This window comes from Globicephala melas, chromosome 1, assembly GCF_963455315.2.
Source record: "Globicephala melas chromosome 1, mGloMel1.2, whole genome shotgun sequence".
NCBI classification, from domain to species: domain Eukaryota; kingdom Metazoa; phylum Chordata; class Mammalia; order Artiodactyla; family Delphinidae; genus Globicephala; species Globicephala melas.
Genome location: NC_083314.1, coordinates 187397383 through 187413156, shown reverse-complemented (window position 1 = coordinate 187413156; position 15774 = coordinate 187397383). Strand labels below are relative to the sequence as shown.

At 56.7% G+C, this 15774-nt stretch overlaps 2 protein-coding genes across 7 annotated transcripts; both read right to left on the bottom strand.

Moving 5' to 3' along the window:
* Positions 1-2533: 2533 nt before the first annotated feature.
* On the bottom strand, positions 2534-4114 carry AURKAIP1 (aurora kinase A interacting protein 1). Of its 5 annotated transcripts, none has more exons than XM_030881586.2 (4): positions 3985-4114; positions 3518-3607; positions 2800-3245; positions 2534-2704 (listed from the first exon to the last, which is right to left on the bottom strand). In XM_030881586.2, exons 2-4 carry the CDS (start codon positions 3567-3569, stop codon positions 2603-2605), a joined length of 600 nt encoding a protein of 199 aa, XP_030737446.1. In that variant the 5' UTR covers positions 3570-3607; positions 3985-4114; the 3' UTR covers positions 2534-2602. The 5 variants fall into 5 exon arrangements, with proteins under 5 accessions (XP_030737446.1, XP_030737440.1, XP_030737445.1 ...); XM_030881580.2 differs by lacking the exon at positions 3985-4114 and adding an exon at positions 3799-3977; XM_030881585.2 differs by lacking the exon at positions 3985-4114 and adding an exon at positions 3813-3977.
* A 1616-nt stretch (positions 4115-5730) lies between these two features.
* CCNL2 (cyclin L2) lies at positions 5731-13902 on the bottom strand. Of its 2 annotated transcripts, XM_030881533.3 has the most exons (11): positions 13599-13902; positions 13128-13202; positions 12750-12859; positions 11847-11967; positions 10847-10911; positions 8269-8368; positions 7974-8078; positions 7750-7891; positions 7194-7305; positions 7016-7108; positions 5731-6869 (listed from the first exon to the last, which is right to left on the bottom strand). In XM_030881533.3, the coding sequence occupies exons 1-11, from the start codon at positions 13890-13892 to the stop codon at positions 6515-6517; spliced, it is 1572 nt and encodes a 523-aa protein (XP_030737393.2). In that variant the 5' UTR covers positions 13893-13902; the 3' UTR covers positions 5731-6514. The 2 variants fall into 2 exon arrangements, with proteins under 2 accessions (XP_030737393.2, XP_030737427.1); XM_030881567.3 differs by lacking the exons at positions 5731-6869; positions 7016-7108; positions 7194-7305; ... (1 more) ...; positions 7974-8078; positions 8269-8368 and adding an exon at positions 9089-10247.
* Between the last annotated feature and the right edge of the window lie 1872 nt (positions 13903-15774).

Genomic DNA, 15774 nt, shown 5'->3' with positions numbered 1-15774 from the left:
ACAGGCCAGAACCACATCACACAGCACGGGCCCTCCCTCTGCGCCCCACCTCAGGGGGTGCCCAGGGCTAGAACAGGAGCCGCGGGGAGGAGCTGCGGGAGGATGGAGGCCCCGTCGGGAGGTGGGGAGAGGCCTCTGGTGCTCCGGGGGGAGCTAGAGTAAAAATAAAACCCCCAAACCACCTCCTGAGATCATGCTTGGGGCCCAGGGCACCCAAGCCACAGGCAGGATGAGGTCTGCACACACGAGCTGGGGCAGGGAGAGGGCTGCCAAGGTGCAGGGCCTGCAGGGCAGGGGAAGGCACAGGGACTGGGGAGACAGAACAGGGCTGGGCCAGCTCAGGAGCTGACCCGACAGGATCGGTGACCTCAGGAACAGGGGCCTCGACCATGGTACCACTGATGTCCGGGGCTACCTGCTCTTGGGCAGGGGCTGCCCTGTGCACTGTAGGGCGTTTCACAGCATCCCCGGCCTCCACCAACTGTGACCCCCACTGGGACAACCCAAACTGCCTCCAGATGTGGCCGAATGCCCACTTAAGAACCACTGTTGTGAAGGAATGGTGAGGCCGCGTGGCTTGGAACCACTGGGCAGCCTGCCTTCTGGGGGCGCCCCAGCTGGCACCCACCTCACGGTGGAGGCGGCTGGAGCAGGTGACCCGGGTGCCAGGGCCCTGCGGCGCTCTGCCAGCTGGCAGCCTCCAGGCGTCTGGGTCTGCACCCCCCTGCACAGGTCGGCCAGTTGTATCCCCAGCACTCATGGCCCCAGCTGAGCTTTGTCTCCAGACTCAGCCAGGGAAGGGTGGGGTGAGCCACGGGGCAGCTCCCACACGGGGGCTGGAAGAAACACCGGGAGCAGCTGCTCAGCGGCCGTGGGCGTCAGCCAAGGACGTCACTGGCAGGCCAAGGCCCTGCTGGGAGGCCTGGTGGAGCTGGGGCCGGACTTGGCACCAAGAGAGCATGGTAATTCCACCCGAGGGAGGCTCCACTGCTGAGGCCCAGACCCTGGCCCTGGGGCCCCTGCCCCACCCACAGTTGAGGAAACTGAGACCCAGGAAGGATGCCCGTGTCCTGGTCCTCAGCCGGGACCCCAAGGGCTGCCAGGAGCCTAATCATTGCCCCCTAGTGGCCACCCATAGAAGCAGTCCTGTGCCCTCAAGGGCCTCTAGTCTCCTCCAGGTCAGGGTCAGCTTCACGCTTCTCACGCCCACTCTAGGAGCCCATCTCCCCGATGGACAGGGACTCAGACAGGCCCCACGGTTAGACGCCTGCTTACCCGGCTGGCAGGCACGCACAGGACAGGGGCCCACCTGGCTCACTGAAGCATCGGGGTCGTCTGTTCCCTTCCAGGAGAAATGCTGGGAAGCCCGCGTCCAAGCACACCCCCTGCCCCCAGATCTGCTAAACCCGCAGGGAACCCAACCCAGACCACAGACGCATCTCTGACAAAACACGAGGAGACCGCACCGCCCTGGTGTGAAGCGGGACGGGGGCAACAGCAACAGAACTGTGCCCCTCGCAGACGCCACTCCGGGGCTCAGGAGAGACGTACCCACCTTTCCCTCCTTGAACCCAGTATCAGGAGCAGGGCAGACGCTGAGGATGAGGACGAGCCTCACCTGCACTCACGGACTCTGACCAGGCTCCTCCGCCTGCAGTCCAGCCCCCCAAGCCTGGATACAGAGGCCCAGGGGCCCCTCACTATTAGCGATAACACGTTCCCCTCCATGCAGGAGAAATCTGAAATTTCTGAGGACCACTAGCTCACACTAAGGCTCTACGCTTCCCCAGCTCCATAAACGGCACCCCTTCCTCAGCCAGCCCAACCCTGAACCTTCCAGAGTGGGCCATCCCTTCCTGGTGAGCCCTTCGCCACCCCCCTTCAGGGCCCCAGAAAGTGGCAGAGGCCAAGGAGCTCACAGCAGGCCACGGGTCCCCAGCTGCAGCTGAGCAGGGGACTGCACTTGAGGCCCAGGTGGCAGGGTCTGAAGGACCCCACCCATCATCTCTGAGGTTCTTTCCTGCCTCCCCTCCCCGTCTCCCCAGTGAGGCCCTCTCTGCCCCCTCAACTGTGCGGCTCCAGCTGCACGCATGCGTTTTTTCCAGTGAGTAGGTCTCACAGCACCACACGACGCACAGTTGGTTGAACCTGGCACCACAGAGGAGCGCTGACTATGAGCTCTGCTCGGGTTTTTCGACTGCACAGAGAGTCAACCGTGTATCCTAATCATATCAGCACCTCCATCGGGGCACTCCCTAACCTCCAAGCTGGTCCCCTTGGCACAGTTCCCATCTGCGTGCTCCTCAGGGGCAGGGCTGGGACTCTGCTCAGCTGTCCCCACGGCACCAGTTCGTGAAAAGCCAGGCTGTCACTCCTGCAGCCCTGGCACCAGGACAAGGGCCAGCTCGGGGAAGGGACCGCCAATCTGCCACCCAGGGCCCTTGTGTCTCTTGTAACCGCAGACGCTGGTGCCAGCCTCAACCCCAAGACAGCTCACCCCAGGCAGAAGAGGGTCCAGGCCAGCAAGGATGACTAAGTTCTCTGAATATTTATTACAATGGGTCATCAGCAGTAACAGGGCTGGGGGAGGGACACACGAGACTCATTTGCCCTTCAGGTAGATCTTGGGGGTCTGCCAGCCTGCGGGGGCTTCCTTCAGGCCCGCCTTCAGCCAGATGCGCCTCAGGTCTCTCTCGAACCTTATCTGCGAGGGCAGAGAGAGGGACCACCAACAGGTCTGCGGCACAGCCACGCACCTCAACCACCCTGCCCAGCTCTGGACCGAGGGCCCACGCTCACCTGCTTCCGTCTCAGGCGTCCCTCCCTGACTTTCCGCCGCAGGAACCGGGTCCTCTTGACCAGCTTGCGGTACTTGTGATGATTCATCTTCCGCCGGCGGATCTTGAGCACGTTTTTGCACTGTATCTGGGGTGCGTCCCAGACGTCCTTACCCCCCTGCTCGAACCCTTCCCCCACCTGGCTGGGCGGACACTCATAGACTTGGGCTGGAGACACAATCTCTGGGGCCCCAGCGTCCAGTCTGGGCAGGAGGTAGCGAACGGTCAGCCAGTTCTCCAGGGGGCTGACACACATCTTCCTGGGGACCAGCATCTCCTCAAGCTCCATGTGGACCCGCCGGTCAGGGAGGGGGGCAACCCCACTTGGGCCTATTGGTTGCATGCTGTAACGAGGCCTGCAGGCATGCCTGCCCAACACCCCGCAGACAGGCCAAGGCCCACTGCAACCTGCAGGAGACAAGATGGCACAGTTAGTTACTGCTCGTGGGGCTACACGACCTATGCACGGCCACCGGGTCTGGGGAGCAGAACCTCCTGAAGCCCTGCTGACATTCTCAGGCCCAGACTTCCCCTCTGTGAAATCTGGACGTTTACGAGGTAGTTTGTGGCCGGGCCCCGCCTCCAGCTGGTGAGGCACAGCAGCGGGGGGAACTGAGCTGCTGACCACATTCCTAACCCAGGTGCGCCTCCCGCCCATCTGCCCCCACGGGGCCTCTCACCTGCCCGGGGAACAGCCCTGAGCAGCTGGGAAGTCAGGCGCACCATGAACATGGTCTGTGCTTGGCGGCGGCCCCAGGCACTCAGCCGAGCTGGAACACAGGTGCACGCCTAGGTCACTCCGGGGACTCCGGTCTCGCCCTGATTCCCGCACCCCGTCTCCCTCACCACCCTATCCCACCACGAGAACGCTGCTTCGAGCACGGCTCCCTCCCTCAAACCCTCCGCCGCTCCCCAGCTGCGCGACTCTGGGCAGGTACTGACTCCCTGAACCTAGTTTTACCCCGAGGCGCCCACCGCGCGGGTGGTGTGGACGCTCGGGTCTTAGGCCCCGAGCCCCAGCCAGCCGCGGTCGCCTCCGCCGTCCCTGGAGCCCACACGCCGCAGCCTCACGCCGACTCTTCCCAAACGCAACCGGTAGTCTCAGCTGGCCATTCCGCCGCCGCGCTAAGGCACTTCCGGTCCGTACCTAAACTGGCCCCCAGCCCGCGTGGGCCGCCCGCTGGTTCCTACGGCCAGCGGCCCCTAGCGCCCCACGGCGCCCCGCTCCGCGTCGGTGCAGGTCCCACCCGGCCCAGAAAGCGACGGTTTCCGGCCGGAGGAACCGCCCCCCGCGCCCCGCCCCAGCTCCTCCCACGGCTCGCCGGCTCCGCCTGTCCCTTGAGGATGCTAGAAAACTACATTTCCCACAACCCCGGGGGGCCCCTCTGCGCCTGCGTGGCCCAAACTCCCGTCGCCCCCCCCCCAAAGGGTCAGGGGCCCGCTGTCCCGGGAGGCCGGAAGTGGCGTTTCGGGACTGCGGAAGGGACGTTATCCCGTCGACGGAAATAGGGTTTGCAGGGGCGACGGAAGTGGCCCGAGATACTGCGGCTGCTGGGGCCGGAGGGGAAGAACCGGAGCTGCCGGGTCTGCGGGGCGTGGCCTCCACCCCCGAGCCCTCCTCCCGAGGATGGGAGGGAAGCTGGCAGACAGGTGACGGCGGCTCGGCCCGGGCTTCTGCAGCCCGGACGCCAGGAGTGCCGTGCCGGGCGTTGGGGGCAGAGTCGGGGCGCCGTCAGGAAGGACTCGGGGGTCTTGGACCCGCCGCCCCATCCCTTTGGCTTGCAGCCTCCTCTCTCTGCCAGTCTGGATAAGCAGAGGAGGCCCCGCGTCTAACGCTTTTTGCATAGGTGGAGCTTTTTCCTTCCTCAAAGCAAACAAGCTCCCATCCTGTGCCCATGGGAAGTTTTTGTCCGAAAACCAAAAGAAGCCTCCGTGGAGCATGGTGTTTGGCTAAGACCCAGCGTTGCTCCTCAGGGTAGGGGGCTCCGAGGGCACCACTTCACCCATCTAGGCCAGAAAGGCTCCGTTGTCCTCGCTGAGGTTGGCTAGGATGGCAGGATCTCAAGAATGGACGTGCGGGGGCTCCTGCTGGCACTGGGATGTGGGGAGTCTCATTGGCTCTACTGGGAGGCTTGCTTGCTTCCAGTGAGTCTTAGGCAGGAAATGGCCAGGCCTGGACACCCCCAGGCCCCAACCTGGCTAAGCGGGGAGTGGACGATAGGCCAGTAGGAAGGCAGAAACCGTAGGCTCCCGGCCCAGCTCCGTAACTGAGTCACCAGAGGACACCCTTCTGCCCAAGGGACTGCTTCCGGTTCCCAGGTCGGAAGGTCTCTGAACACGTCCTGGAGCCCACCCCTCCCTCCAGCTGCACGGCCTCCCCAGGCTTTTGTGGTTTGATCATAAGAGTGAGCCACCTGCACCCTGGGCACTGACCCTGCCGCTTTCACACCTTGGCTGTACTGACTTCAAGCACCTTTCTCCAGGCCCACTGGCTCCAGGAAGGCCACGCCTCCCACCCACACAGCAGTGCTGGTCTGGGGAGAGCCAACACGGGGCACAGGACAGGCCCAACAGCCCTCGATCTGCACAGAGCACACGCAGCACCCAGAGACAGGCCCCACACCCATCCTGCTCACCTTCACCACCAACCTGTCTACTCGCCCGCCACCCACTCTGACGGAGGACCCCACCGGGGTGATGCTCCTCTGGGGTCCTTGTTCCTGGCTGCTGCCAGCCCGACAAAACCTGACAAAAGCGCATTACAAATCAATGTCCCTCAGGCACTAGGGAACTCCAGACCATTATGTTCTTTTCAAACCCTCCCTCTACCCCACCAGCAGCAGACAGCTCAGACTCCTCACAAACCCTCACAGAAGAGCAGGTGCACAAAAACTCAATACAAAACCCAACGCTTTAATGAGATGAGAGACGGCAGCACAGACGTACCAGTAGAACAGGTACTGCCAGCTGTGCACGGGAGCAAGCAAGCACGTTGACAAACCACAAACCCTTTAACGTTCCAAATATCCTGAGTAGAGAGAATTGTGTTTATTTAACCACATAAAATGCATATATAGGAAACTTCTCTATTTAGGAGCTGGTGGCCTGCACTCAGCATTGCACAGATAAAAATATACGACTTTCAACACAGATCTAAATACCTTCACATTTTAAAAATCAGAATTCTCTACACAAGTTTTAAGCTGACAGAATTCAAGTTCTGAGTTTTCGTATATAGCTTTAACTTGTATTAAACATGTTTATTTACAACGTGGACAGAGTGAGGGGCTGTTAAGGCCATTTTCTCATAGTGAAACATTGCAAAATACGTACATAAGTACAACCTAATATAGGCAAAGGTTCGAAAAGTCATTTTCTTGGTTTAACGTAATTGAGTATCGGTATGGAAGTGAAGAGACAGCCTGTCGTAGCACCAAGCCACGCCACTGGGACGTGCGCACCCCGCCTTTGCAACCAGCAGGGCTGCTGCTGAGGCGGGCGGGGTGAGCTGGGCCCGGGCCACACTAAAGGGCGGCTTGCTGGCCTCTCCATTCCATCTCCAAATTCATCACACAGTCCCGAGTCAACAACCATTTCCAGAAAGAGTCACGCCCCAGGGCCAGTGGCCGAGGTGGGCATGCCGAGGGCCGAAGGGCAGACCTTCAGGGAGCCTGCCCTCACCTCCGGTGCCTGCTGTGCCCGGGGTGGTCCCGCTCATAGCGATGGCCCGCTCGCTCGTAAGAGCGAGAACGCTCCCGTCGCTGGTCTCTACAGTAATGACTTTTCTTCTTGTATTTTCCAGAATTATCCGCCCGTTCCCGTGAGCGGCTCCGAGAGCGGGAGGAGCTCCGGCTCTGAGACTTGTGTGGCTTCTGGGCAGAGTACTTGCAGTCCTTGGACCTCCGGTAGCTCCTTACTTTGGAGCCTTTGTAGGGAGCGCCCCGATGGGCCTGTCTGGGTGGGGAGTCACTGCGGCTCCGTGAGCGGCTCTGTGACTTGGACCCGCCAGATGTAGAGCCGCTGTCGCTTTTCCTGTGAAGGAGACCACTGGGTGGATGACCGCCCACCCCGCCCACCTCTGGGTCAGGAGCAACTGTCCTGAGGAGAGGCCACACCACCTCCCAGGGAAGACACCCACCCTGCCAGGTGCAGCCCCAAGCGCCCCGAGCGGCACACACCTTCTCTTAGGAGAAGCGGATGGCGACGGGGACCTGGAATAACTCTGCTCGTGACTCCCACTCCGACTTCGAGCCCCTCGCCCCCTCGGCAAGCTGAGAACAGGGCGGAGAGCAGAGTTTCAGACCCCACGTCTTTGCAGCCAACCCCAGCGGCCCGTTGGGGCACGCGGACACTCACCCGTTCACCGGGCTGTCGGCCTTGGCTCTCTTCACGCCCTCCACTTTCCTCCGGGCATTCTTCACAGAGAGTGGGGAAGGTTTGTCTCCTTGGCCTTCCTTGGGGGATTCCGCTAGAATCAAGTATGAGAAGTTACAACCCGACAGCTGTTCTGCTGAGAAACGGGTCAGCCAAGCAAGGTGGGGCCTCTCCCGCAGGACTGCCGCTGCCGACCGTGACTCCCTGCTCCCCGCCGGGCTTGGAACCACCAGACGCAGGAAGGTCACCCGTCCCGCTCCTCCAGGACCGGGGAAAGGCGTCACACCTAACTCTAGAATATGACAACATGATCTACTGCTCCAGATTTATGAGATTTTCATTAAAGACAAACTATTTGGCTAGACTGGGTGAACAGCCATTTCAGGAGCCTGTCCATACCCCCTTCCTACTGAAAACAGAAACACAGACGTCCTAGGAGCCCCCCAGAGTGCTCAGACTAGCTGTAGACGTGATTCTAAGAGAAATCGGGAGGAGAGGGCCACCCCTGAGAGGAGCACACGCGCGCCCTGACGCTCACCCGGCTTGGGGGCAGGTGAGAACCGCGACGTGCTGTCCAGCACCTGGGTGCCGCCAGGCAACAGGCCCTTGGCTTGTGCCTTTGCCTCGTCAAGGGCGTACCTGCGCTTCTCCACTTCACCTTCCAGGTGGGTCAGGTCAACCTAGAAAAGCCAGAGCGCAGGATTCAGACCAGATGCTTCCAGTCAAACACAGAGGAACACGTGACGTGAAAAGACACAAAACCTTTTTCCGAGTATATAGCTGCAGAATTTTTAAGCAGATTTCTTGAATTTCTTCTTCAGTTGCTCCAAACAAAAGAAACCAATGGGGACGATTGGGCAAAGGGATCTGTAAACACAAAAAAGTAATAACCGTTATACTTTTTTTTCATTGCCGACAAGATTCTCCGGGCAATAAAAACAAGCCTGCCAGTCACCAGCAAGTAGGCTTTTTACTGGCTCCAATGAGCATAATTTGAAGCACAGTATGTAGAAGTTCACTGGGGTCGGTGAATCCCCCGGGGTGGCCCAGCACTGACCTCCAGTGTCCGGGCAGCAAGATAGATGCAGGCACAGGCGATGCTCTCAGGCTGGAACCTCACAAAAACGTCTGTGCGAAGGCTGTCATTCATGTAGTTCCTGAAAAGCAGATGCAGGAAGAACTGCAACGCCCGTGGCAATGCCCACACCACCTGTCTGCACTGTCTAAGTCAAGTCACTGCTCCACTAAGTAAGTCTACTGCCAGGACTTAGAGCTAGACAGTCCTGTGAATCTCACAAGTTCATGGAGAAACGTTCTAGCTGCTTCTTCTGAATACACGACAGGAAGACAGGGAAATAACTGAAAAAATTTTTTAAAGCTGGCTGAATGTCAGACAATATGTGTTGCTATGAAAGAGAACCGACTTTAACTTTACTTTTCCCTCTCAACCTTTGGCCTGCTCTCATGCAAAACACAGTGCCTCAGAAAGATGTCTACTGTGGCAGTTCAACGTATCTGATTAAGGAAACCTAAATGCTCAAAATCCATGGTGCAGAGAAACATGCAAACTCAAATGAACGGGCTCAGCACAAAGCCTGCGAGGGCCTTTCTGAGACAAGTCGTCCTCTTGCACTCCTTTTCCGGGGAGAGGTGCTCACGGCGTGGCTTCTTCCACACGGGGAGTCCACTTGAAAAGGGGGGAAAACGCCCTTGGGTGTATGGGAACATCATGCAGAGGGCTCAGTGCCCCAAGGGAAATCCTCTTCTCAGGCTTATCAAAGAACCGTTTCCAAACTGTCCCATTTCAACAAGGAGTCTTAAAATGAACATTCATAAAATCACATAAAAGCATCAAAATACTACAAGTTTCATCACAATCAGGACATTTAAAAAACTTTATCACATTTTAGAAGATATAAAAATACAAAACATTTGCATTTTTAAAAAAATTAAAGAGTTTTGACATTGGCTACATTTTCAACATTTTCATTTAGATATATTTCTCTAAGATTTAATAGACCAAAAATCAGATCTCACCTTAACCTTATCAACATTGCAAAAACAAAAGACTAATTTCACAAGAAAACAGTTGCACAGGTCAGGTATTTCGTGCTCGTAACATCCCCCCATGGTACCAGGCTCCATCCAGAGGGGAGCCAAGTCGTGCTGGGGTCTGACTGATGCACCCCCCACCCTGGTTATCTCTGCCCGAAATCCTGGAGAAGGTGACCTACAAACCCACGGAGAAATTCCTCAGTGATAAATTCTCCGTCTGCCCACTAGCAGCACCTGGCTCTGAAGCTCTTGCTCCAGGCACCCAGAGGGGACCAAGGAAAAGCCTGTGTGATGGAGCCAAGGCCACATGTCCCGAGAGTTGCAAGTAAACGGTTCAAACATTTGATAAACATAACCGTCAGTAACTTTTTTGGTTCTAATAAGAAAAACTTTAGCATTCAGATAGTGATATTATTATTAAACCGTTTACTCTTAGGTCCTAAAAAAATACAAATGAAGTCCTCAAAACATATACTTAAACTTAAGTGCTATTTTTGAAATAAGTCACAATATAAAAAGTGTCCATGGAATGATTTAAAGATGCACACCTTTTACTAGACTGTGTCAACACTTAGTGCTGAAAGAGCAACTCTAGGACTTTCAGAAATAAAAACACCATCCCACACTTGTCTGAACTCCCACCAGCCAGTTTTCACAGCTTCCCATTTTTTTTAAAGAGAAAGGTACTGCATCTTTATTGCACAGGTAGAGCAGTTTCAAATGGACAAAATTCATGTCAAGACAGTTATCAACTCTAATCAATACAATTACCAAGCACGACAGAGGATTAACAAGAAGCACAATCGTCAGAGAACCACAGCAGCAGTGGGCCAGCACTAGACTATCGTGCGCATACCACCATCTAGAGCCAGCCTTCGGCGGAGAGCCTGCACTGGATTGGCTGAGGACGGCCGCTGTCCCTGCACCGAAGCGCTTGGACAGGAGAGGAGAAGTCTTAGTCACTTACCCTCAGAGGCTACCCTTTGATTGAAAGAGTACAGAAAAGAAAAGTCAAAATAGGTTCTCCATTAGACACAGCACAGCACCAGACAATTCAGGCAGCAAAAATATGACCCTTACACACTTCACTCTGTGGGAAAGCACCCAGCTCTGAACTGTTACTTCAGGCTTCACTTCTAGCAAATGCATTGTTAAAATCAGTCCCCAGATTGTAGGAAGGCTTTACACCCCCTCTTCCTCCCATAGGATTCCCTTGACCGAGGCAGTCAGAAGCAAGTTCACGGTACCGTGAACCTCTAAGTCCACATTACCGTGAACCTCTAAGTCCACACTGGCAGCTGAGGGAAAGACCCCTACGTGCCAAGTCCATAGCCCCCAAAGGGCAGCCCAGTGACTGCTCTCCTCCAGGGGCAGGGCGGGTATGGGCCACCTTACCGTTCCACCAGTGCCTGATATCTGGGGAGTCTGGCTGGAATTTACATGGCAGGAACACTGGGCACTCAGACAACTCCAGCCCACAACCAAGTCATGGGACCGACTACCCACTGCCCAAGTGCCTCAAATCAACAAACTCCTGCACTGCCCTGGCTGGTCTCATAAAACAAGGAAGGCCAACTCACCATGAGGTCTGGACCAGGTGTCGGTTACGCTCACACTCTAACACCTGAAGGTACATAACGATTATCTGGAAGATATGGGTCAGGCAATTATTATCAAGCACCTTGAGAACCCAGAATTCAGATCTTGAGGGCATCCATGCAGCAAATAAGGGCCTCGTCCTAGATCCCAGGGGTGGCTCCCGGTCGCACGCCCCGTGCACAGCTCAGCTGGAGGGGAGCTCTTGCCGACGCGCCCGCGCCCTGCTTCTGCAGCCAGGTGCCACGAACGCGCGTGAGAACCTAGCTGCACCCAAGTCTGTCTCGGCCGGAACAGGGCTGATGCTCATTCTCGTCTTCGACACACTTTCCACCAGTGAGATTAGCCTGCCCTGAACATTGCTGTACCCCAGTCACCAACGTATACAAAACGTGGTGTGAAAATACTTTCAGCAAATGAAGAAAAAGCTCTTAAACGTGTGGTGAGTAATCTACCGAGATTCTGAACTAATACCAAGAGAAGATATGAGGAAACCCCGAGTAAAAAAAGGATGGAAACAGAGATGAAAATAGCACTCTTCACGTTTGAGTGTAACATAGAAGATATACATGGTATCGTATGCTCAACTGATACACAGTGCAAAATAGCTTTCGTTCATCTCCAAATAAAGGGTTCAGAATTCTTCCAATTCCCCAATAAAAGAAAATAAAGTTATTACTAAAGCAGCTTTAGAAAAACAGCTGTTGAGAAAGAAAAAGTAAACTGACAGATTTCATTTTTACAAGTTCATCACCATTTTTGAAAGCTCAAACTTAAAAGATGCAATTTCCAAAACTTTTAGAAACATACTATTAAGATAAACATGATACAAGAAGACTAATAAAAAAACAGTTATTTTCCAATTATAGATAAAAACTGGAAAACCAAATGAGGGACACATTTAATCCTTTTCAGTTTCCAATCTAGGTGAGAATGAAGCAATGACTCTGGTGGACTCATGTGGCAGCAGGGCCTCATACCCACCTTGTGAGGGTGCTTCACATGGACGCAGAAACCCAACTCTTTGAGAACTCGCCTTTCTGCCTTGATAATTTGATTCTTTAAGTTAACATAATCTTGATCCAACAGTAGAGGCACAGGTTTTCTACAAATACAAAGCACACGATCTGCATAAGGCTCAAATAAAACAAAGCCTATCAAATCCCACGGGTTACCCCCAAACAATGACAATCTAAACACGATACAGAGTCAGGAAGTTTGCTTCCTGTAACTAACAAAACCACAGTTTTCCTCAAACCCCAGCGCTGACCTACTCACCCCGCCTCAATGACCCTCTCCCTGTTTTCTTTACGGATGATAAACGCCGCCTGAACAGAGTGGAGGGTCTCACGATCTCATGGCCCAAGGACTACATGCCGTCCATCCGCCTCAAGATACAAGCAAATGTATTGAGGATGAAGGGGAAACCAAAACACCAACAGAAGCATGGCATTTAAACAGCCAAGGCTGCATTTTAAAAAGGCCCTCCATTAGCTGGAGCGTTGGAAAGCCTGGGCCAAGGATGCTTCTAAATATCCTGCGACGCACAGGACGGTCCCCACGGCAAAGCATCATCCAGCCCAAAACGCAGACAGTGCTGAGGTTGAGAACCCAGTTCTAGAGCATTCAGGCTGACGTGGGCAAACCACGAAACGAAGGCCACAGCCAAACTACAGCCACAGCGCCCTGTCCTCCTGACTGCGGTTCCTTCACTGATTAAACAGCATCTGTTGGGTACACCCCCCCACCCCCGCCACAGGCGCCACACCTCCTCCTGGGCACAGGTTTAAAACCTCACCCCCTAAACCTTGTTTCAGAAACGTTAATGTAACGGAATAACCGTGAAAACAGAGACGGATACGTACGACAGGTCTGATAAAAACTCACTTTTTCTCTCTCAGGTGTCGAAGGCGATGAAACACGTTGATGACGTCCCGTATCCGTCTTGGAGCCTCTTCTATCTTGGAGGCCAAGTGAACACAGGCCATTGACACGTGCTGAAACGTAAGCGATGCAACACAGAGATGTTTGTTCCAAGGACGACAGTCTCCAACAGCTGAAGAACGGCGGTTAAGAGCCGTGCACCCTGAGAAAAAGGCCACTTGGAAAAAAACCCTCTGCAGTACAGGGGGCTTCCCAAACCCCCAAGTACAGCGCTGCAATTGGGAGACAAGTACTCGTTCCTCTGAGCAACGGGCAACGCAACAAACCCACGTTTCCTGTCAACACGTTTCTGAGGGAAAGAAAGACGGGAGGAAGCCTCACCTCCATGGAATGCTTCACAAAGGACTTGGTGTAGAAGAACCGCTGGAACAACACCTGCCCGGTAGCCATGGCAACCTGCACAAGAGAAAGATTCCATCCTTTTCAAAACCCAATTCAAAGCCCTCAAAGTTAAATTATTAGGTTTCACGAGACTCCTAACAAAAAGTCAAAAACTAAAATGCTTCCGCGTCCACAAAGGCTCTTCGCGTTCCGCTGCCTCGCCTCCCTCATCACCTCCGGTGGGCGGCAGCGGGGACTCCCTGGGCCTGGGTCGGCCGGTGGGCCCGGGGCCAGGTGAGAATAAGGAGCGGGGTCGGGGTCCGAAGAGGGGATCGGCGCTGCGCCCGGGTGCCGGGCGGGGACACGGAGTGGGCTCCGGATAAGGCCCCCCCCGCCAACAAAGGGGCCGGCAGCCTTCCCGGCGCCAGCGCGGCGGTTACCTCGGCCCGAGGCTCGCGGCCGCTCCCTCACCTGCGGCAGGCGGAGCAGGATGCCGGCCGCCTGGATGAGCTCGCAGCCCACCACGCGGAGGTCGGTCTCCGTGTCAGTGTCGAGGCCACTCGACATGGACGGCGTGAAGCGGAGCTTGTCGTCCGGCAGGAGGCAGTTCTCCAGAGTGATGAGCACCCCGGAGTACAGCCGGTCCCCAATTAGCACCCCCTGCGACCCCGGAGCTGCGCCCCCGGAGGCCGGCGTGCCGGCCGCTGCCGCGGGGGCCGCCGGTCCCGGAGCCCCGGCCCCGGCCGTCGCCGTCGCCGTCGCCATTTTGCGCCGCCGACTCCCTCTTGGGCTCCTTCCCGACAGGGCGGCTCCCCGAGACGCACTACGGCCGCGACCGCCCCGCCCCGCCCTGCCGCGTGCCATTGGTTCGACCGGCAGGCCACCCGGCGCTCCCTTGCTGCGATTGGCTTAACCGCCTGTCCGTCAGCGGCGCGGCGGACGCCGGAACCCGGCGCGGGCGGGAGCGGGCTTGTTACCCAGGAGGCCCTGCGGCGCCGGGCTAGACCGCGGTCTCGGCCACGACCCGGAAGCACTAGTCGGAGGTGCCAGCCCCGGGCGTGTTTTCTGGGCTAACCGCCCCGGTCCGGCCGTGCAGTCCGTGCAAAGACCCGGGAGCTCTCTAGGTTCCCACCGCAGCCCCAGGCTCCTTAGGGGTCCGGCGGGTGCTGAGGGGGGCTTGGGGGGCCCGGGGGCGACCCCGCGTGGGCAGGGCCAGGCGGGACGTCCCCTGCCCCCAGGACCCGCGCGGCGGGGCCGGGGGGCGGCTCTCCTTCGGCCTGGATTGCGTCCTTCGGGCATGTGGTCCAGGGCTTGAATGGAGCTGTCGGAGTTTTCCGAGGCCCCCGACCTGAAAGGATGGGCGCACGCGCTAGTAAGTTGTGCCCTAGCCCACACACAGCAGCAACGAGATGCTGTTTCCCTGAGTTAATTTGTGGCCGCCGGCGCGGTCAATTACTCTCTAGCCTTTACTGAGTCCAGGTCTTGGGGTACAGGTATTAACGCCAGATTCCCAAAGTTCTCGCCTTCAGAGCTGAGTCCAGAGAGAGAAGGTAGCTGTAAACGTTTAATTCGATGTTTCTACAAAGCCACAGCAGCTACAAAGTTGCAAGAGGCATGAGTTCCCCCAGGTTTGGGAGGGAAGGAGCCAGGTTGGGATGCCCCGGGGGCCATGGGAAGGGGCTTGGGGACTTTATCCTGCCAACAGCGGGGAGCCATCCAGGGGTTTGACCCTCCGTTTCCTCATCTGTTGTATCAGGCGCTCTCGGGATTAGTGACCGCCAGCTTCTGGTGGTTTTTACGTCAGCTGACAGCAGTGTTGCTCTCGCCTCAGCTGCGACAGCATCTGAGTTATCTAGTTATCCGTTGCTGAACAGTTATCCGAGACTTTCACCAGGACCAGTGAAAGAACCTGTGTGAGGATGATGGGAAAGCAAGACTGGGTGAGGGGGAGCTTGGGGTGGGGGGCAGTTGGAGAGGAGACTGCAGGGTAGGAGCCTCGGTGGGGGCAGGTTCAAACACTTGGGAGCTGCCATGATTGCACCCAACTCAAACCTGCCCAAACCCAGTGGCGCCATTGACGTCACTCCTGCTGAGACTCGATCCTGCAGCTCAGACCTGTGCGAACTAAGCGCCAGTGTCCTGTCTTCACCTCTGTGGGCAACGTGGCTACAGTGCCCCACCTCCCCTACCCCAGCCGGCAGCTCAGGGAGCTTTCCTCTCTGCGGGCCACAGCAGCACACTCCAGGAAACAACTTGTTTCTTGTGGGCCCTGTCTGGGCTGCCTGTGCATCCCCTAACAGTGACTGGCCAGAGGAAAGGGGAAAACTGATGGCTCTAGACAGTCAGGGCCAGACTCTGGAGCTGGGGACACGGCCACAGCGCAAAGGGAAACCTGGTTCTGTGGCCAGGGCAGGGGTGCCAGGAACAGCCCACAGTTGTCTGCCACGTTCCCACCTGCCTTTATCAAGATGAACGAAGAGAAGGCAGCTCCTTCACAGCAGTGCATCTTGCACAGAACTTGGTCCGCCACACCAGAGAGCTCTTTGTATCCTCCACCCTGTTGTTTTCAATATGAACCATTTTCTGACAAGGTGCGTAGGCAGGCGCTGCACTCAGCATGGCAGAACAGGACTCAGGCACCTGCCCC